General features: G+C 50.1%; 1 protein-coding gene across 3 annotated transcripts; it reads right to left on the minus strand.

Moving 5' to 3' along the window:
- Window positions 1–2,233: 2,233 nt before the first annotated feature.
- On the minus strand, window positions 2,234–20,053 carry SCARB2 (scavenger receptor class B member 2; the record flags this gene model as incomplete). Of its 3 annotated transcripts, none has more annotated exons than XM_080344065.1 (12): window positions 2,234–2,915; window positions 4,036–4,194; window positions 4,569–4,620; window positions 5,555–5,628; window positions 6,488–6,606; window positions 7,131–7,309; window positions 8,879–8,998; window positions 9,140–9,231; window positions 9,934–10,122; window positions 11,659–11,806; window positions 15,553–15,710; window positions 19,937–20,053. In XM_080344065.1, 12 exons carry the CDS (start codon window positions 20,051–20,053, stop codon window positions 2,874–2,876), a joined length of 1,449 nt encoding a protein of 482 aa, XP_080200191.1. In that variant the 3' UTR covers window positions 2,234–2,873. The 3 variants fall into 3 exon arrangements, with proteins under 3 accessions (XP_080200191.1, XP_080200190.1, XP_080200189.1); XM_080344064.1 differs by having other exon boundaries at window positions 3,803–4,194; XM_080344063.1 differs by lacking the exon at window positions 2,234–2,915 and having other exon boundaries at window positions 3,661–4,194.
- Window positions 20,054–22,571: the final 2,518 nt, after the last annotated feature.

Consider the following 22,571-nt stretch of genomic DNA (forward strand, 5'->3'; position numbering starts at 1 on the left):
CAAACCCCGCAAAATGACCACGAACACCAAACAAACCACAAACACCACCACAACAACCCACCGCAGCCCCCTGGCCGCCGGAAGCAACGGACCAACCAGCCCCACCCCCCCAACAACAACAACAACCACCCCAGCTCAGGGACGGGGGAGAACCCGAACCGGCAGCAGCAGCCGGGACGAGCCCGGGCAGCGCGGCCCCGTGTCCCGGGAGCAGCAGCCGGGACGAGCCCGAGCAGCGCGGCCCCGTGTCCCGGGAGCAGCAGCAGCAGCAGCCGGGACGAGCCCGAGCAGCGCGGCCCCGTGTCCCGGGAGCAGCAGCAGCAGCAGCCGGGACGAGCCCGAGCAGCGCGGCCCCGTGTCCCGGGAGCAGCAGCAGCAGCAGCCGGGACGAGCCCGAGCAGCGCGGCCCCGTGTCCCGGGAGCAGCAGCAGCAGCAGCCGGGACGAGCCCGAGCAGCGCGGCTCCGTGTCCCGGGCCGGCGCGGGGCCCGTCGCTCCCGGGCGGGCACCCGGAGACCAGCGCGGCTCCGTTAACGCCGTCCCTGCGGGGTCCCCGCCTGACAAGCGCCCCGTCCTCACCGCGGGTCTGCCCTGCGGGGGGATCAGCGTTTTCCCCCCGGTCCCCTCCCCTGTTCCCTGGAGTCGGGTTTCAACTTGGCATAAGAGACAAAACCCACCAAACTCCGGACGCAAACAGCACAAAACCCAGAGGCGGCTGTAACTCCCGCACCACACCTGATGTCCGGCACACCCAAGAGGAGCAGCAACCGGGTAAAAGCAAAGCAAAGCTGCCAAAGTGTTTTTCAGAGTGCTATTTTCAGCCTGGCTGACCTGAAAGCAACGTTTTGGTGGAGGAGGTGGAAGGAGAAAAGGTGACAGTCTGAGCGCACGATGTGGAATGGAGAGGTTGCTCCAGAACAGCTTATCTGAGACAAGCGGCTGGGCACAGCGGTGAGGAGCGCGGCTCCCGGGGCTCATGGTTCCCGGGGCCCGCAGGCAGCGTCCCGCGGGCCCCGCTCACAGCCAGGGGGACTCCAGCTCCGTCCCGCGGGCCCCGCTCACAGCCAGGGGGACTCCAGCTCCGTCCCGCGGGCCCCGCTCACAGCCAGGGGGACTCCAGCTCCGTCCCGCGGGTCCCGCTCACAGCCGGGGGGACTCCAGCTCCGTCCCGCGGGCCCCGCTCGCAGCCGGGGGGACTCCAGCTCCGTCCCGCGGGTCCCGCTCACAGCCGGGGGGACTCCAGCTCCGTCCTGCGGGCCCCGCTCGCAGCCGGGGGGACTCCAGCTCCGTCCCGCGGGTCCCGCTCGCAGCCGGGGGGACTCCAGCTCCGTCCCGCAGGTCCTGCTCGCAGCCGGGGGGACTCCAGCTCCGTCCCGCGGGCCCCGCTCGCAGCCGGGGGGACTCCAGCTCCGTCCCGCGGGCCCCGCTCACAGCCGGGGGGACTCCAGCTCCGTCCCGCGGGCCCCGCTCGCAGCCGGGGGGACTCCAGCTCCGTCCCGCGGGCCCCGCTCGCAGCCGGGGGGACTCCAGCTCCGTCCCGCGGGCCCCGCTCACAGCCGGGGGGACTCCAGCTCCGTCCCGCAGGTCCTGCTCGCAGCCGGGGGGACTCCAGCTCCGCAATCGCAGGCAAAGCTGTGGAAGCGGCGAAGCTGTAACCGCAGTACGGTGAGGACCCAGGTGCTCTGAGCTAATACAGGTAATAAATCATTTCAGTCACCGTGAAACCTGCATGGAACCGGCTCCGGATGAAGAAAACTGCTGAACAACTCACTGGCTAGGGAAAAAAACCACCCAAACCAAACCAGTGCAAAAACAGTGCCTCTATTTAGAAGACGATAACACATTTTAAATATATGTTTCACTATCTCGATCTAATGGAAATACTTCTCAATGAGAATATTCTTTTCATCAAGGAAAAGAATACTTCCATGATTTTTAAAACGAGTTTCTACTTGACAAGTAAAAAGGTGTAATGACTTCCCAAGGCCCTGTACATCCTTTATTCTGGAGTTGTGCTTGTATCCTGGACAGCCCGTGTATCTGCCCGGTCTGCGCTCACGTTCACCACACAGCTGCTCACTGGGACACCAATACGAGAGAGAAAAGGAACACCATTTCTGCACCCTCCACCACCAGGAACAATGTTGTGTTTTGGTTATTTAAGGTGAAGGACAAAAACCCCAAACCCTTAAGGATACATATATTGCTAACATGCAACAGGATCCTGTGCAGAGTTAGAACGGTTAAAAGGTCTGTACGGAAAAGCATTTCAAATCATCGGCTTCTTTTTACCTGGTAACTACAGACACTTAACAAAGTTTCACTCGCTGTTCTGGATTAGTTGTACAAATCAGTTTTGTGAAAGGACCAACGACATTAATCATAAACTGTCAGTGCATACCGGTAACAAGCAGCACGCAACGCTTTACAGAGAGGACAATACTAGGCGGAAAGTGATCTGGTCCGGCGCTCCCGGGCGATGCGGAGCCGGCGGTGTTTCCAGAAGGCTGCTCGGCAGCACACGCTCCTAAGGCCATTTGCAAATGCTACCTGCGTCGTTTCTGTACTGAATCCGGCTGTTTTATTTTCACAGATATAGTGGTTATAATCATCTGTGGCTGTCAGTGCAGGTACAAAGAGAGTGCGGGGTTGAGAAAAGCAGGAGCTCAAGCAGTTTCCAAATGTCGTTTTAAAGTCGTAACTTAGCTGGTACAAGTCTCCTCCGTTGATGACACTGCAGATTCTCCTCCATCTCTATACCACAAAAAGTTACCCTTGACACCATCGTTTCTCCACAGTGGACAACGCTGGGTAGTGGTAGTTGGTATTAGGTCAGCTCTAACAGTTTGTTCTTCAAGCTCAGATATTAATCTATTAAGATGTCCTGATGAGCGGGGACCTTTCCTCTTCAGTACTCTGAAAGAGGGAAAAGAAGGCAACTCAGCACCGTTAAATGTGGCACATCAGGGAGGCGGGAAAGCTGGACTGCAGACAGGAGAGGAAAAAGCTCTTGGCTCCTACTTTAAGTACAGTTTTCTGAAAGGGAACAAACACGGCACTGACAAAGTGCTGGCGGGCGGATGGCAGCTGGGGCAGGGACCACAGAGAGCTACATCCAGCCGAACTACTTCAGTTTGCAAGGAAAGCTACAAGAGCAGCGTAGAGAGAACAGGAAATGCGGGTGTCTGTGACGGTAACCCCTGCGCGGGGTTCAGAGCTGGCACAACGCGGGGCGGAACCCTGGCCAGGGACGGCTGTGCCGCTCCGGCTGCGCCCGCCCGAGCTGGGCTGTGCTGAGGGTGTTTGCTCACACCCTGCGAGAAGGGGTACAGGAAACGTCACACAGAGAGAGCACGCTGGGACCGCGGCGGCTACAGGGAGAAAACAGCCTCTAGAGTACCCCGTCTGTTCCGCCAGCCAAAGCATCTGCGTTTTGTCCTGTCTCAGCCCAGCTGCCCGGCCTGTCTGGGGCGAAATCTTAATGCCAACATCATCCTCTGACAGAACTTTTCATAAAGAGATGTACAAACTGGTACTGTCTGGATGAAAGCTTTGTGCATGCTGTTGTCTGTAAAAGTCATCTGGTCTTTGGTCATAGATTTGCATTTTGCTTTTGAAAAATAATCAACTGGCACAACACAATCGTCTCTACTGAGAACGCGGTCAGACAGTTGCTGACGAAATGTGTCCATCAAATACCATGGACTTCTTCAATCTTTTCCGTGAGGGCCCTCTAGACAGGCTGATTTATTTAAACTACGATTGGCAAGGGAATTAGGCACAGAAGACACGACCTGCCTTACCGTGTTTCTTACATGAGCGCTTTCCTTTCTTTTGGTGCATTTATTCTGAGTCTACTAAAACTTCCCTTCCCTAGAAAGGTCATTTTAAACAAAAACAACATATAAAAATGATTGTGTGCAGAAAGACAGTGAACAAGTAAAATCAACCAAAAGAAAACAAAATACAGGCAGATGTAAAAATCAACTGAAAGGAAATAAAAGAGAGGCAGCTGTCCAGTCCAAGTGCTCCTTACCTCCTCACTCGCTCCCCGGGACCTGCACACAAGCACAATAAAAACAACCCCAAAAACGATTCCTAGAGCCATGATTACGAAGGGGATTCCAGTTACAACACTGGCTTCCAGCAGGACGTGCTTGAGTTTGCTGGCAGACTCTTCATCAATGAGAACACTCTGGAGCAGGGAGAGAAGAGATTTACGTTAAGTGCTTTCCTTTTGTGAAGGGCAGGGAAACAACACTGCCACAGCGCCCCAAGCCTGCTCCATTGCTTCTGAACCTACTTTCCTTCTAAAAACTCTCAGTTCTCCTTGCGTGGCCAGAGGGATAATCTAGTCTGCATTTCTAAATAAGGTGGTGATTTTAAGCTCTCATTCCAGGGTGAAATAGTACAGGCCCGGACTACCGGTGTACATCGCTGGAAGTGCTCCCTGGAGTCCTCCTGGGATCCAGGGAATCCACTGATCCTATTTTTTCTGGTTAGCTCAAAGACGGTGTTTCTGCAAGCACACACATACCACAACGCTGCCAAGAAATAACAGATATTTACCTCGTTTATGTACATCACCGGGAACACTAGTGTTCGGATGTTGCCTGTTTCACTGTGGAAAAACAAACAACCACCAGTAACTAAAAATTACAGGTTTTAACTTTTTAACTTGAGGGTTCTGAAGACAGATTATAATGGAATAACGAGTGAGGAAACTGTCCCTAAAAACCCCTTTTTATTGTCGATGTTGAAAATTGTCGAGGTGAGAAATCTCAGTGTCCAAGATGGAGAATAGATCCTGTTTTGGGAGCAATAGTGTATCTCGGGACTTGGGGGGGAAAAAGAGGCTCCTTAGCAGCTGCGGGAAGGCCAGCTCTGTGCCAGCCAGCAGGGGCGCTGAGCTAAGCCGGTGCTGAAGGGCACTCATAGTTGTAAAACACAGGAACTATTGTCCAAGCAACACGAGCACAGCAGCAAAAAAACCCCCAACATTCGGCACACGAGAAATAACAGCTTACTTACAAGTGGTGTTAATGTCCCGGCTCCTGGGCACTAGAAAACACGGACATGCTATTCCAAAGAAACATCACTGATTATCCCAAGAGGACTGGGCAAATGAAGTATTAATACTTCTTTTTTAGTTATACTCCATAGCAAAGCTGTGCCAATCAACGTCAGCTCAGAAGGCGCTGCTGAGAGGCGATGGAAACGACAACCAGCTGTGAGGCGCAGAACAGCGCGTCTGCGTCCGCCCGTCGGGTTCCAGCCCCACGGCGCTGCGGCACAACCTCTGACAAACAAACCCACAAACCAGAGCGGTACGGCTGACGCCGCCACAACCACCACGGGGAGCCTGGCCACAGCATCCTGCTTTTCTGGAGTGGAACTGCGAGATCTACGTGCTCTGTGAGAGGAGAGGCCACTGTCACTTGTAACTGAGGTTTCACTGGATTTCTCTCTCTCACTTGCTCTTTCCAACCAATATCCCACCTGAACATTGCAGACAAGTTCATCTTGAATATCAAATCAGGTCAGAGAATACTCACAAAAATTCAGGTAGTTTTCTGATGTGAACGTTGATCTGCATGCGCTTGGCCGCTTGCAGGACCAGCCCTGTCAGCTGGGGGATAAAAGAAATCAGTGTCAAAAAGAAAAGTAGATGTAAGATAATAGGAACTGAGAGAATACAACCTCATCTTTGCACTGGCGTGGACGTGACAAGGCAAGAAATGACGCACTTAGGGTTATTATTCATTTCCATTGACCAAAATACTCTTGTAACTCGTATACTGACATTCCAGTCTGCCTCTTAATTAAGGAGATGTGACGAGGCTGCACCAAAGATAAGGGTGCCATCGTGCTGTGCGAGCTTACACTTGGGCTACAGAGATGCCCTTTCCTGCAGATCCAGCTGCAGTTTTGGACCAGGGCGCCAGTCACCAGTGAGCCGGTCACCTCTCACAGCAGCGCAGCGCTGCGAGCGAGCGCTGCCATCCGATGCACGGCATCGCTTTCCTCCTTCAGGCTGCATAATTTAGTCCGGAGAGCGGGTGGGCAGGGGATGGCTCAAGGCTCATTTGATGCAAATACAAAAAAATGGGCGAGTAGGAGCAGGGTAACAGGAAGAACCTGGCACCAAACCAGACAGCGAACAGCATCTGTGCCAGACCTTACGAGAAGAACTTCCTCCTGCTTCAGCTACACATAACAGCTGGATGAGTCAGAGCACCCTGTTTCTGCGAACCCAGCAGGCCATGATTTTGCTTTCTCCTGACCCACATTCCTGATGACGTCTCTAATTGCACAGGCAAAATGGGATAAGTATTGTAATGCTTGCTCTCCAGTGATCAGCTACATGTAAACCAGTACAGCTTCCCTGATGCCAACGGGACTATGGCAATAGACACCATCCAAGAAGGTGACCTAAACATATGTGCTTGAATTCACGCAGGTATCCCTTTAAAAAAGGCTGCACTTACAGGATTGATGTCCAGAAACGTCTCATGATATTCCTTTTTCGGGTGCATGCCCTCTATGTCCTCTACAAACTTTGGATCTGCTTGGTAGAAATGTGGAGCTGACAGAAATATCGGAGCACCTGGAAAGTGAACACATAGAAGGTCACCGTCTCCAAAAGGCAGAGCAGGATTCTAGGAAGACTCTGAGGACCTCATTAACTCTTCCCACTGTGTGATTTACAGTGCAAGGAAAAGTCCATTCCAGAGCTACAGAATCTACATTCTGACTCCCAGTCTTCAGAACAAGCCAGAATTTCCCTTGTGCAGCATTCACAGTGCCGCAGGTCTCAAATCTGCCTTTTGCACTATGCTGGTGTGAAAGCTACCTGGCTAAGAGCAGACGATAAATGTCCATGTTGTTCAGTATGGATCCTCCTGATTCCTTGATTTAAACCATTGCTGGAGCAGACGACATCTGCACAGCACACAGCACACCCCCTCAGACCACTGCCGCAGTTTACAGTAAACGGATCACTTGCTGGTGACTGATTTCTCTGAGCACAGTCATCTCCCCACAGGCCTCCCCAACCTCTGCTCACAGGTTTCAGCCAGAAAGGACCAGCATGCTCCAGCGCTGTGCTCCTCCCGCTCCCCGGCCACGCACCTTGCTTGCAGACGCTGACGTTGAGGACCCCCGCGCCCGGGCAGTTTCCTGGCGGCACACAGAACCCGGCGTTGTCGGGGTTAACCGTCGTGTTGGCAAACACCATGGCCGAGGGCACGAAACGGTAGGTTGGGATGCCTGCAACGCTTCCTGAGCTGTCGTACACCAGGTACAAAGATCTGCAAGGAAGAAAAGCCAGACCTAGATTTGTTAGTCTTGAGTTCACACCGACACCTGCTGCAGACATCTCTTTACTGATGCTAATGTATCTACTTGGGCTTGCCGCAAGACGCAGGCCTGGTTTAAGCCCACTGAAACGATCTTCTGTGTTAAATTTAATAGGCTTCTCATCAGGAAATGTCCTGGTTTTGTTAAAAAACAAGTTTCTCTTTTAGTGAATTTGCCTGTCAGCTAAAGCTTCACATTAGCTGCATTTTCCTGGAGAACCAGACACATAGTAAACACAGCAATGGAATGCGAAGTTATCGATAAGCAGGGATGGACATCTCGCGAGAGGGGCGACGAGAAACTGGTGACCAAGAAACTGACCAACTGTGTATAACATCCCATTCACGTGAATACTTCATATAAAAGTGGGAGATCACAAGGATCTCGTCCCTTTTTCCCTATGGCCGACATTAGGAGAGGACCTTGCTAGTCGTCCCTGCGAACTGAGCCCTAGTGACAGACTGAATCCAGCTCCGGTTGTCTGCAGAGTCCAGTCCAGGACTTCGGGTGCCGGCTCTGCAGGTGCTCAGACTTTCAAGATTAGTTTGGTATATTTTGTATTATTTTCTCTATTCTTATCAGTAGCATTAGTAAAACATCTTTAATGTTTCCAACTCTCTTCTCTCTGTCCTTCTTTCCCTCCCGATCGCCTGTTCTGAGTGGGAAGGGGGAGAGGGAGGGCAAAAGGGGGAAGTGGGGGGGAGAGGGGGTTAACAATACGTCTGCCAGGGTCTTACTGTCACCCCGCAATCTAAACCCTCGACACAAATACACATCTCGTCCGTCAGCTGCTGCAAAAAATAGACAATAATGCACCAACTGTGCCGCTGCAGGGACACCAACACCTGCCTTCAGCATTTCGGAGTCTCGCTGTGGTCCCCACGTTGCTATTGTGTCGTGTGAGACAGTGCTGGTACATGCTAAGGAGGGGGACAAGGAAAGGAACACCATCGTGGAAGACAGAACAATTTGGCATCTCTGGAATGCAGCATAACATACATCTGTATTGATTTAAATAAGGGGTTTCGGGTCAGTTTTGTTCTTCACAGACAGGGAAATGGGAAGACAGGAGGCCAGGTGGAACATTAAGGAAGGAACCACCAAGATTTTCTGCATCTTGTTGCATTCCAAACAGCATTATGTCAAGCCACAAATCTCTGAAGAGGGCAATTTGGGTTCTCTAAAGAAACCAGGGCACAGAGGAGGATTTTGGAGGAAAGAGGCTTTAGGCAAGGTTCATATAAATCCTTCCGTTCCCCTCATTACAAGCCTTGCAAGGCAGTCCAGCCTGTCTTACCAGTTATCTTCCAAATTTTCACTTTATTTATATATGTCTACATATATATAAATGGCACATCTATAACTTAATGCAGATTGTCCTTCATACCATGAATAAATGCAGAACACTCGCACTGTTAAATAAAAGCACGGAGGAAAAACACCAGCCTAACGAGAAACCTCAACAGGAATGAACGCAAATGCTCTGCTTTAAAGTGTGAGCAAGGTTTTCTTCTTCCTACCTGCAGAAATCAGAAGAGAAGATATAAATGTTCTCATCTTTGCTAATCAGCGGGTGGAAGGATGTCCCGTCTGTTCCATTGATCATGTTACACGCCTCTGTTGTCCACCAGCTCAGTGACCTGAAGAAAACGAAGCAGAGGGTAAAGGTTAAAGGCTGTTTGAGCGGCGGGCAGGCATTGTTTGTAAACGATGCTTATGTTCATCCAAGATGTGAAAAGGGGTAGATTTTGACAGAAGCCTGACCAGACTGAAAAACTTACTCTTGTCCTTTCCATTCCACAATCCTGGAGAAGTTAAGGTAGCTGCTTTCCCCACTCAGGAAAATGTATTCTCCATCATCAGTTCCATTCATCTGCAAACAGATACACGAGTTTTTCATCTCTCCACTCATTCTGTACCACCTGCCTGGGAACTGCGATGGGCTGGCAGGAGTCCGAGCCGTCAGCAGCTCAGAGAGACTCTGGCACTGCTGGGCTCCCCCGAGGGAAGTGCAGTTCACTCAGCTCCACCTTGAGTGTAAATGAGGTGACTGAGCTGGATTCTCACCCAAGTGAAGAAAGTGTAACATTAGATTAGCTTTTTTTTTCCTTCGAAATTTGCCACTGAAAAAACAGCCCTTGGCAATGAAAGAAATAAACCCACCGACAACAACCTGAGCACTGCACAGATCTCCAAAAATGAGGAGACCCTGCAGCCCAAGCTGACGTACAACCAGGAACATCGGGGAAGGCAGGAACGGCTCCAGCACAGACATAACGTGCCATTTTTCTAGGAGTTTGCACAACCTGCTGCCCACGTTACTCAAGCAAGCACGGGCAATAGTGCAATGGTTTATACCCACCCTTGGAAAGGTTATCCACAGCTGCCAAAGGGAAGTGAGATAAAGCCTCAGAGCTGTGCTACCCACCGGTACCCAGACGCGTCTTTTGCTGTCCCAGCCCCCCCGCCGGCCCAGGGAGGCACGTCCTCTCTGCCACTGCGGTGACAGTCCCAGCTCCGCAGCGCTGACACCGCTGCCAGCCTAAAGCACCACAGAGTCTCGGACACCAGTTACCTTACTGAAGAAACCAAATACTGGATCGATCTCGGGGTGCAGGAGATGAATGGTTGACAGGAGTCTGTCTTTGTAGCCCCACAGTAATTCGTGAACGGTGCGAACCGTGAACAGGGATTCTTGGTACAGAAGCAGCAGCAGCTCCGTGGCAAACTGAAGAGAGGTTGACCTGGTCCACTCCATCGCAGTCTGCCGGGGCAGTGGAGTAAGGGGGAAATGGTCAGATTTATTGTGTATAATAATAATAAATCGTGTACAATCACATTTATTTTATTTAAATGTATTTATTGTATATAAATGTATAAAAGTTTTTATTGTCTAGAACAATAACAACTAACACCAGCTGCATACAACACGGGCATGTTTGAGCACTGCACACGTTTCAGCCGTATTTTCAGCGTCACGATTTGCACTCACACAAGCGGTGTGCTGGCGCACAGGCTGCTCAGCCGCCCGCCCGCGGGGACGCGCTGGTGCAGGGCCCTGCTCAGCCCACGCCGGCGCTCAGCGCTCAGAGCTCCGTCACGCTGCAACTGCCGCAGTCTTAACAACGCATTTCAAGCGAAATGTGCAAAGCCTTCTAAACAGGCTGAATTTCACACATATATTACAGCTGAACATGTGCTTTGAATTTCACCCTTAAGTAGTTATGTTTTACATTTAAAAAAGACATTTAATAATACCAAAATTTCTTTCCTTTGTAGCTAACGAGTGATTTTGCAACATGTCTTAAAACCCAAACAAACAGACAAAAAGGGAATATTCCTTGGGTGCAGCAGACTGTACTTCTTCTAGTACTGCCTGTTGCAGTACATCACAGTCAAAAATCTGAACAAGAGTTAATATTTACCACCACTCAAATGCCTGGGAGGAATTGTAAATGCTGTGACTGTAGTTTGCAACTTTTAGTAAGCTGAGTCCTATCTAATGCTATATATAGTGCATTAATGTATTCATTCATAAAATCAGACGGAGATTTTTGGAAATGCTGGGGGAAAAGTAGAGATGAACGTGCTCTGTAATTGAAGTCAGTTAAACCAGTACAGGAGTAAATGCTGAGTTGGGCAACCAACAAGCGCTTGAGCACATTCTGATTGCCTTTGCGAGCTATGACAGATTTTATCTGCGTGTTCTCATACTGTTCCCGCAGGAGACCAAGCATAATGGTCTGCCTCTGATCACCAAAATGATCCTTGCTTTGCAGAGCACCTTCACCTAACACAGATTGGGGGAGCATGTGTTGAATGTTATTCTGAGACACCTTTTCATTTGGCTGTAGCTCAAACTCTTCTACTATGATTTTTTTTTCAGTTTGAGATGTGGACTTGGAGGCAACTTTTGCAACTTTGAGAAAAACAGCCCCACACATCCCAAACCTTCTTATTCAAAAGTCCGAGTTCCTCCTGTGTGTTTGATACCACTAACTCCGTAGCTTCAATGACTCCTGAAAAGCCAGCAAGCCTGACTGCGGCTCGTCTCTGCAGTGTGTCAGCTCGGGACAAGAGCGGGGCGCTAACACGACAGGCGTGTGGCGAGGGAAGAACGTCATAAAAACCCACACCAGCCCAAACCCAAACCGAAGGCAGCGCCTGCCCCAGCTTAAGCTGCCTCTCCTCTCCTCAGTCACCTTTCTCTACCACCAACCCAGGGACAGTGTGAAGCAACAAGGTGCTGGTTATGAAGTGTGGTAGGATGGTTTCCAGGCAGAAATGAAGGAGAACTCACCACTGCAGGAATATTGACTGTTCTAATCAGGTCCACTTCAGGGTCTCCAACTGACTTCTCACGTTCAAACACATATGTCTTTGGATTCAGAGCAGATACTTTGGTACCGTTGTCCAAAAACTGAACATGCACCCTCGGCCTGTATTCCCTAAAAAGCAAGAGAGTTTGTTCTTTAATCAAGTTCAACATGTACACATAATATTCACTGCGATCAACTTGTAGCTACTCCACTGCTTTAAGCACATAAAAGGTAGGATTTTGAGTTCCTTAGGAACAGACTGACTTTTGCTGCTGCCAACATCAGCAACAGAACTGCCTTTGTGTCAGTGTGAGCTGAATCCACCCCTCACAGGGTGCTTCCAAAAACGCCACCCCACACGCTAATTGCACTTTACATTTTTGCCTCATCTTTAAGAACTGCGGGGAAAGAGAACAATTCCAGAGAGTACAGAAGGATTTAGAGGCACTACAATATGGGACTGCCCTTGAAGTGCAATTTGAAAACGACACTTTTGCCTCTTTGCTGCAGGCAAAATTCGCTCTCAGGCAGAACAAGACGTAGGCTTCACCTAAGTCGCATCAACCGGGCCTAAGAACCCACCAGAACCTTTCTGCTGGCTTCACAGTACTGTGCACTAGATCTTCTGGGCTTACACCTGACATGACCAGAGAACAAACCTCGTTTTAGCAATTCTCCTTTAATTCTCAGGTAGGAATCCTGGACACATCAGAAATTCAACTGAATTTCTGCCCCAAACTGCTCACAGCCTGGGCGGCTGCTTCTGCACTCAGACAAGCGACATCAAACCCAGGATTGCTGACAAACGAATGTAATTGGCAGGAAACATCAAATGCTACCCTGCTGGCCTGATGAGGAAGTCAGTTCTTAATTACCTGGAGACACGTCATAATCATCATTTAGTCTGTTGCTGATACTATTTTACAAACCAGAAACATGCAATTCTGCAGAACTCGATGGCTCAGGCCCAAAATGTGTCTTCAGCAAATGAGGAAAGGGAAATGGGAGGTTATCTGCTGGTGGTGTGATCCTTTTGGCACACACGAGGTGAAATGCACCGTATTTCATAAGTCCACGTTCACTCAGGACTTCGTTGACTTTTAGATTGCTTTGCTTCCTGTGTAAATTTTAAGTACTAAGATGCAACAGTGAATTATTCTGCAAGACCCGATACTGGGATGTTTTCCATTCATTTCAGATCCTAGATCCTACCTTGGCTGTGCTAGATCCATCACTGCAGCTTCATGGCAGGGCTGTATTACTCTAGTCTTTCAAATTTAAAGCAAACTGGAAAGTCCCCTGAAACTGTTGTTGCTACACACCAACCATCTCTCACCGCGCTTGTGCAAACAGTGTATCTACCACCCTTGGGGACCCCACCACCTAGGAACGCTTTGGTCTGGCTTAATTTGGCGAGAGCCTCTTGTACAGCCATCTCTGCACCCTAGGGCTTGAACAGAGGGCATGGGAATTAAGAGTTGTGAAGGGCCTGGCCCAAAATAGGCCAGAGTTAACTGGAGAAGCCTCTCCGACTCTAGAAGGGCTGGAGAGGAAAGCAGTACTGCTTAGGGACACGAGTAGGAGAATCTCAGATGATACAGACAAAAAGCTGTAAACGTGTGCAAGGCCAGGAAGTATTCGAGTGCTCTTCTCTGGGACTCGGCAGGCTTGGGCAGATAAGCAGCTTGCGTTTTATAATTAATTAGTTTATATTAAAAATATAAAATCCAAGTGCAAATCAACTTGCAGGATTTAAAAACACAAACACTAATACATTTTTGTTATGGAATCCACCTCTGCACTAACTGGGTTTACAATATATGTGGGTCAAACCCATGAGTTGTTTCAAGCCCAGTCATGCAGAAGAGATCCTGTTTAGCTGTCTCACCTCCCGTCTGTCACTCACTGGATTTCTTCCCCTGCTTGTCTGGACAATTCACTTCCAGCCTTTCTCTGCAACATCCCATTTTATAAAAACACTGAGCCATGCACTTCACGTTAAGGCATTTTAGTTGTTCTGCCACACACCAAACCTAAATAGGTCTTGAATGCCTTGTTACCTGGGGCCTGTGAGACAAGCTCGGTGTTTGTTCTCCAGCTCCAGCCTGCAGTTCTGTCTGCAACATCCCTGCGGTCCCTGCCCCCACACGCCTGCTCTCCCTCCACCCGGCGCTCACGGTCTGCGACAGGCGGCAGCCGCAGCCAGGCCAGGACTAAAGGATCTGCTGGAGAAAGAGCACTCCGCTCTCGAGCTTTCCTGTTTCTTCTGTCAGACAGAGCGCAGCACGATGCCATCCTGTTTGGACATGTCATGATCAGGCTCAGCAAACAAGCCAGAAGCCACAGAAGCACGGCTGCAGTGCGCGGCTCCCCGGGCCGCGGTAAACAACCCGCGGAGAGGCCGCTCGGAGCCGGCCCGCGCTGCGCGGTGCGGTGGAAGGCTCTCCAGCGAGACACAGACCAGCAGCTCAGCCAGCTACACCACCCGCCCTCTCCAGCCCACTGAATTCTCCCATGGATAAGACACAGCTTCACAAACCGGGATGTGTGTGACACCCAGGAAACACTTGGAGCTGAGGAAGGGGGAAAAGAACAGGTAGAAAAAGGCACTGAGTACCAGGGCACAGAAAACCACAGGCTTAAGTGGTTTCTTGTAGTCCTCTTAGATCTACAGCTACTCCCATTTATCTTCCTGACAGAGAATGCACTGCTGACTACCAGCGTTTTACTACGGAGACCTGCAGAACAGCGTGGGAGGTGGAAAGCTTTTGTATCTTGCCTCCAGTTCTACTGGTTTATTGCAAGGTATTTTGCCAAAGTATCACGTGTGGTTTGCCAAGGCTCAACAGCCACGGTACTGGAATACAGAGGAGATACAGGAAAAGACTGATGGCAGAGCGTGAAGCAAAGCTGAGGTGTGGGAGGAAAGAAACAAAGCAAGACCTACTGCAGAGATCGAAGCAGCCACAAAGCCTCTCGTTTTTATTCTACACTCTTTTTTTTCAAATAGTAACAACCAGATCCTGATAATTTTGCAGTTTAGGTAAAGATACATCCTTCTGCCGAGTCTGAATGAGCGTGTGTGACCTGAACTGAGACTGACAATGAGAAATCAGCCTTTTTGCTGTGGTTCTCATACCTCCATGACTTCAAAGGCCATAACGCTTCCTGCTACAGGACCTACTCCTGGTTTACTCCTGGTGTGTGGCAAAGCAGAATGAAGCTCTAAAGAGAAACTCATTGTAAGGTGACTTTAAAATCTCTCCATGTGCACCTGAATCAGACTGGTCAGTGTGTGGCCACACCAAGCAGAAGGAGTTCAGGAGGCTGGATAAGCTCCAGCACTACCCATGGTTACTGAGCTTTATAGTGTTTCGTAGGTTTTACAGCGAGGCTTGGCTGAGCAAGATCCCCCAGTACCACTCTCTCACTGGTTTCTGGTCACATTATTACCGATGAGCATTGTGCAATCTCAGCGTGGAACTCATTTCAGAGTGAGCACATGAATCACGCTCTCATGCAGCACTCCGTCCCACAGGCTCTCAAACACCACCCAACCAGCTGCTGTTTCTTTTCTCAGAAAGCGGCCAGGATGCAGCCGACTTCCTCCGTGCCCAGCAGCTGAGGAACAGCCGCACACAGGCAAAATCTGAGAGAAGTCACTGCTTGAGCGTGAATCAGACGCAGGTTGTCCAGGTGCCAGCGCAGCTGTACTGTTTGGGTGGTGTACGCCCACGCTCCCTCAATAAACTTTCACGCACACATTAACAGCTGGGTGTTCTCCTAGAACGGGATCCCAAGCATTCTGCAGCCCACTTTTTGACCACTCCCACACAATGGCTTTAGCAAAATATGAAAACAGTGAATGGTCTCACCGGTAGGTGTATGGCCCTATTTCCTCCACAAGAGGAGTATCGCCTTGAAGCACTTCTAAAGGATTGGTCACGTTGAAGAAGTAGAACTGCATGTAGACTGGCGGAGGAGGATCCTCCCAGGCTTCAAAGGTTTCCGTGCCATTTTTCAGTACTGTTCCCTGAAACAAGAGACAGACAAATTAGCTGTTAATGATAGATGCTCTATGACATTTATAGGAAAGAAAGAAATTCTGTGCCAGTCTATTTAGTAATCAATAAAACACGGACCTACAAAAGAAAAGCTATAAATCATTATTTTATGACAGAAGCACTTAAGTAATGAATCAGTAATTCCTTTACCTATCAGCACATACACGTTATAAGGAAAGTCACAACTGTATCTGTATGTAGCTCCACTGGAAACATGACATGCAGGTCTCAACCCCTCATTTTATTACCATTCCATTTGAGATAAAATTCACCTCAACTATAAAAGCATCAGCACTAACACCCCCAAAATCAAGGCTTTTCATATGGTTAAAACAGTGATTTGCGACTGTGGTAGCACAGAAAATCGGCTGGCAGAGTGGAATTTTCAGGAATAAGCATAAAGAAAACTGTATCTTTGAAAGCTGTATCACCTGTAGGCAGAAGGGGGGGAATAATTTGCAATTAAATGGGTCTCATCAACACTCGCTCTTTATTCTTCTGAGAAAACAAGTCAGATACTGTAAGCGCAGGCTCAAAGCGGGCGGGCTGCCCAGCTGCCCTTTCTTGTTACTGTTCATAGGGTCTCAGCCTGATCAGCCACAGTCGCCTCAGGATTCATTCTTGGCCTTCCCACTGAAGGGGCTGTTTTCCATGCAGATTTTGGTTTCGAATGCTTAGCTAAAGAGAAGACTGTTTCAAAGGAGACCGTATCGGCAGGAGCTGGGAATGGCAGCAGCATCCTGAGCGGCAACGGGTGCCAACCCAGCTGGTCGTGCCTCACGGTGGCTGCGGGCCTGGGACCCGGAGATCGCGTCCCAGAGGGGTGCGCGGGTTTCACGGAGTCCCGAGGGTGCGGCTGGCTCACTCTGTGCTGCCGCGTCCTGACCGTACTTCACACACGGGAAATAAAAACTGAGCTTCCCCTCCCGGGTGTAACAGCTTCTGCCAGCGGTGGTGGGGTGGGACATGGGACGCAACGTTTTTGGAACCTATACTGAAAATTTAGTTTATTTTTTCCTGGAACTGCAAAATGTTCTAATTCTAAGAGACAGTTTTATGTGTGGGTCTACGACAGAACTGAATCGCAACTTTTAAAGATAGGGTCAGCTTTCAGACCAACACGAGCCGGCTTCTCTGAGCCTGCACCTTGGGCATGGTCTGCTCAAAAGGACCATCTGAACTCATCGTTCGTCTAAGCCTCCACACTGAACCGTGCTAGAGACCTGCTATTTCACATTAAACAACAATAACAACGACAAAAGATCAATATATAAACTAAATCAGGGGCTAAAATATCTTCCTTGTCCTTTTAGGCCCTAAACACTCCAGACAACCCAGCTCTAGAGATGGCTGGCAACAAAAGTCCAGGGCAATTTCAAGGGATTAGAAAACAAAGCGTTTCCTAAAATTATCAGTGTAAGGTATATGGCATAAAGAAAACATTTGAGGTAAATGACTGATTGCCCAAGTTTGGAATTAGGTGCATAGCTCAAAGGCTGTTATAGTCATAAAGTGCACACTTACGGCAATAAAATCCGTCACCATGTAACCAACGTATAGCACAGAGCAAACACTGCTAGCAGCTAGGGACGCCTTCCTCCTGTGGTCAGCTACTTCATTCTTGTTCATTACAGGGGTTTTTCCCCATTGTTTGCTGGAGTTCCAGGTGCTGACACCAAACAGATACTGGACAGGTGGGACACAGGAGGCGGCAGGGCTCTCCAGCGCACAAAAAGCCAATCAGACTGGCAAATAGACAGAGAATCAGGTGACAAGATCTGAAGGGCTCCTGGGCAAGGTGCTCCCCCTGCCCTCGTCACCTCCCATCTGGCTGCCGACCGTCGAGGGATGTGAAGCCCGACCCGGGCTGCGCTCCCCGCTCTTCCCACAGCCGCGCTGCATCCAAGAGCAGACGTGCCTTTGCCGGTCTGTGGCTGGAAAGGACGCAGCACACCAATTCCTCGGGGAAAGCCGACCCATCCTCAGGGGTGCGCAGGTCCCGGCTTTGGACACGAGTGCTTCAGCTGCTCCAGAATGAGGTCTTGCACTTCCGCTGCGGTTGAGACGGCAAAGACAGCTCTTCACTGCAAGTCAGCTCCATGCCAGGGCTGCTGGAAAGCCTTCAAAGGGGCACGAAACTCCTGTCATAAGGGCAACCTCTTGTCCCTTCTGCAGCTCCTCCCACGACAGAGAGGTTGTGGAGGATAAGCAGGGCCAGACCGCGGAGATGACATTTCATGTCCGATGCCCCGGACTGCTGAGCACAGAGCTGAAGAAGCTCAAGTCTTGCCACATTTTGGGGGCAAATTGAGATTTGTCTATTTGCGCAAGATTTTCTAAGCTGCATACACAGTTACACAAGAGACAGCAACTTTCTAGGCTCCACACAAATGAGAAAAAGCTCACGTGGGATACAGCACATGTGGAAAGCAGCTGAACGAGCAGAGTGACTGGGAGCACGCTGCTCTGGGGCTGAAAGCTGCACTTGTGCAGTGTGTGTGTGGCTCCTGGAGAAGGCCGGGAGGAGTCACCGGCTCGCGCAGGGAGGACACTTGATCCCGTGCAGTCCAGATGTACTCCAGCACCAGCCGAGGAGCGGAAAGCAGGAATAGACTGGCTCTGGAAACTTGATCCTGCATTACGGAAAGCCCTGCTGAGCGAATACCAACTTACTCTTACATAATCAACCACTAAGGGTAAGGAGCATGCAGCTAAGAGATAATACGCGTAAGGAGGATCACGCCTAATTCCTGACAGTCCTATACTCTCCCAGTAAACCATTTTTTTCACCCACTGCTCCTTTGACAGGAGCATGAAAGAGACCTGAAACTAGAACTTGTGCTGCGATGCAGAGGATGACAGACTCCTTTCCAAAGAGACCTGAGAATTGGGAGATGGAACAGCACATGCCTATGCAAAGCTGTGCTGATTCGGCTTGGTTTGCATACAACTTTGCCTGCGTTAACACTCACATCACTTCACACCCGGCTTTCAGACTGCACGGGCTGCCGATCAAACGACTTCAGGATAAACCAGCCACGACCCACGCTGTGCTCCAGCACGGCAGGGGCACCTACTGGGGAACAAACACTGTAGGAGCAGCTGCACGAACCGTTCCGGAAGAGACGCTGACACACCGGCGAGCTGCACACAGCCTACCCCATGCTATGCCCTGAAGTTGAGAGGCACACTTCAAACAGTCACGGCTTGTTTTAAGCTGATTGCCAACCTAAAACTGCAGTCACTAAACCCAACTGATTTAAGGCAATAGAGCTTTTACGTTAGGAAACGCTCCCTGTCGATACCCCAAAGAAAAGAAAAGTACATTGGTCAGGACATCGCCAGGGATCAGCAGACTTTAGTCGCCAGTTAGACAACAGCACTGGTCAAATCACTTCATTTGTTAGCACTCCTGATTTCTCCAAATAACAGAGAGGATGCTATTCCCCAGACTAAGCAGATAAATAATTACTAATTTACATGCTTCACAGATATTTTCAGGGAAACAGCCGATGAGCGGTTATTAAATATGAGAATTACTGACGCTAATGCAATCGACCTTTCTCACCGGACCACCAGATACATGCAAAGAGCCAGTGTGAGAGGAGCAAAAGCTTAGGCAGACCACAACCAACCACGGGCTCTGCATCCCTAACAATGCCAGGATGGGTGTCCCCAAGTGTGCGAAACGCCCGGCCGCCACCACCCAGCCGGAGGAACCACCACGTGTTTCAGCCCATAGCATCTCTGGCTGTGCTCCAGGGGCGGCTGCAAACAGAGCGGCAGAACAAGCTTCTGTATGAGAACTGCCAGGAATCTATGATGGGATGGCCAACAGGAGGGGTGCTCTAGGTCTCCCCCTTCTTTAGATGCTGCTGCTCCTCACTACAGCTGCTGCCTTGCAGGCACTGAAACTGCCTCAAGATAACTGATTTTTACTCATATTTACTCCATTTTTGCCCAGCCCAGGCCCAGTGCAGCCTGAGCTCCATCTCAAGCTCCAGCCTGGCCAGACGGTGCAGGGCACGGGGGTTTCACTGCTCGGGGGTGCTCCTGCCATCGCCTCACCACAGCTGGAGCAAGGAGGGAGCCAGAAAACACCACCCACCAGCCCCCTCCCTCTCCTCCCAGGGTTATTTCGAGAGGGAATAAACCAGTCAAGAGGAATAGGGGTGGGAATCCTCCATTCTCTCACCTGCTTCACTTGCAGGTCCACGACGGTCTGGAAGACGTGCGCCACCAGCAAGGAGATGCTGGCGATGAGCAGCGTCATGGCCAGGACCCCCACGGTGACGAGGCACAAGGACTTCATGGCTGCTCCGGGAAACGGGCTCGGCCGACACCGCCGCTGCCAGCGCCGAGCTCGGGCCGGGCGCAGGGGGCGGGCAGCGGCCGAGCTCCGCCCGCCGCCCGGAGGAGCCGCCCCGCAGAGCCGCCCGTCCGCGGCCGCGGGGGAGCGCCGCTCGGCCCGGGGACGGGGCACGGCCCGGCCCGGGAGCGCTTGGGACCTGCAGCCCAACGCGCCGCGCTGGGCGCCGTGCCCTGCTTACCGGGAAAGAGGAAAACGCCCGAAAATCATGTCTGGTTTTGCGTTCCTCTCGCCGCGGGCACGGCCGAGCCCTCCCGGCTGCCGCGGGCGGAGCTGCCGGAGCGCGCTCCCCCTGCAGCAGGCGCGTTCCTGAGGATTTCTGCGGAACAAGCAGGAAAACAGCTATTCTCAGCGGCATGAGCAGGGAGACACTTGTGAGCAATACAAACTGCCGCTAGACCGAAACAAGCTGCATATTCTATCGCAGTTCAAAACGGTTCAGTTCCCACTAACACATCCAAACTGCCCTAGGAAATAAACGGATGGACCCGTTGCTCCGGCTGCCCACCCACCATCACCTCTGGCGCGCTGCCCGCAGGAGGGAGGGAACATGCGAGAGGAGTTTCCCAGAAATAGAGGCTGTGCGAACTGTTTTCCATCACAGCTTTCATGCTGCATAAGAGGAAGGAAAGCCCCTGTGATACGGAGCTCCTGTCCCACAGCCACTGGCATTCTTGCAGTCACGAATCCATCCCCCTACTCGTGCCCTTCCAAACCATGGGGCCAAGAGCCTGCCATCCCCAGCCTGGCCCAGGTAACGCCTTCCCTAGGAGAGAGCAAGCAGAGCCTCAGCTGGATTTCCAGCTCAGACAGATGGAAACAGTTTTCTTTACAAATATGAACTTCCGTTAATTGTAATGGTAGTGGACAATGTTATGTTACTGTGTGCCTTTTCCTTTTTGCTTCTGAAAGGTTATGAGGTCACGTTTCACAGTTGTTTAGGAAACTAGAATTTTGGTGGTTCCACTCGTGCATTAAAAAAATGATTGTTCTGGCAGCTTGTTTTCGTTTAGATTCCCACTCGGAAGCAGGGTTCTTAACTCCATTTCACCATCATCTCTCCAAAAAGCAAGCAACTGAGTAAATCATTAGAATCTGGTTTTGAAGGCTAATTTAACTACAGAAATAGAATCTTCCATAGGAATTCTCCCCTTGAAACCATAAACCTTCCCTTACACCATAAAATGTTGTCCTTGCTGCAGACTACCGTAGTGACTATTTTTACAACAGCCGCCTCCTCCTGCAGCACATTAAACACGTTTGCCATGGTTGCTGAACCTGTGGCATGGAGATCTCTTTCTCATCTCACCTGAAGTAGTTTAACTGCCCCGTGACTTCAGTGTTCGGTGAGGATATCCTGACGCATGCACTCCAGCGTTCATGAGAAGCTGACCAGGTCCGTTGTCTCTAAATCACAGATAAAGACAGAAGAATGAAAACCGATAACAATTCTGTAGGTATGCAAAGCCTTGTTATCATAACTACTTTTCACAGCCATGAAACATTTTTTATTATTGATATTAAAGAACATGCTGTTTTATCTGAGCATCGAAACCCTGGAAAATCAAAAGGCAGGCATATTTAAGGGATTGCAGCAATCTGATATAGCTCAGATGGAGGTACATTTTTTTTCTGAGGCTAAATTGGTTTTGCTCCTGCGATATATAAAGGATACTTGCAGCCCACGGGACCTGGAATTCTTTTAGCTGAACCCTGGCATGAATATTTATAGATCAAGCAATGATTTCTGCAGAATTTTGGTTTTGCTTAATTCAACGTTTCATTTTTTTTTTTTTTCATAAGAATCTACCCATGTGATGCACAGAACCATATAGTTTCTCCATACAAATTTTCTAGATTCTCTGTGTGAATTATTTGCTTTTTGGCAAATTATTTTACCTTTGGAAATCAAGAAACTGCTTGCTAGCAATGACACAGTTAAAACATCATGAACTCCACCTCTGAAGCCCAGCATGGGAATGCAGTGGGTGCACTGCTGGCTCAAGGTACAACACTGTGTCACAATTACAAATCCCTAAAGCAAGCAGAGGCATATCTGTGATTTCTTCCCCTTCCAAAATCATGGTATTACAAGGGGAAAAGGCAGATAAGGCCCAGATTCAGGAAAATATGTAAATGTCCTTACCCAAGGAAGTCTTCTTGTCCTCATTCCTTTTCCTTTCCTAACCCCTTCTATTAATCTTTCCTTTCCTCACTCCTTGCTCTTTTTTACTAGTGAATTTGTCATCCCCAAGAATCCCCCCTCCTTTAAACAACAGTATTTACGAAGGCTCACACTAGTTACTCTGCTCACATGCTATCCCCTTGTCTTATCTCCATTGCAAACTCTCAGGGCAGTTTTTGTGTTGTTCTGTTACTGTACAGAACACAGCACAAGTGGCACCCCAGCTCTGGTGGGCACCTTGCGCTGACACCACAAATACGGTGAAAGTAACAGGCA

The sequence above is a fragment of the Nesoenas mayeri genome, assembly GCF_963082525.1.
Source record: "Nesoenas mayeri genome assembly, chromosome: 4".
Taxonomy (NCBI): Eukaryota; Metazoa; Chordata; class Aves; order Columbiformes; family Columbidae; genus Nesoenas; species Nesoenas mayeri.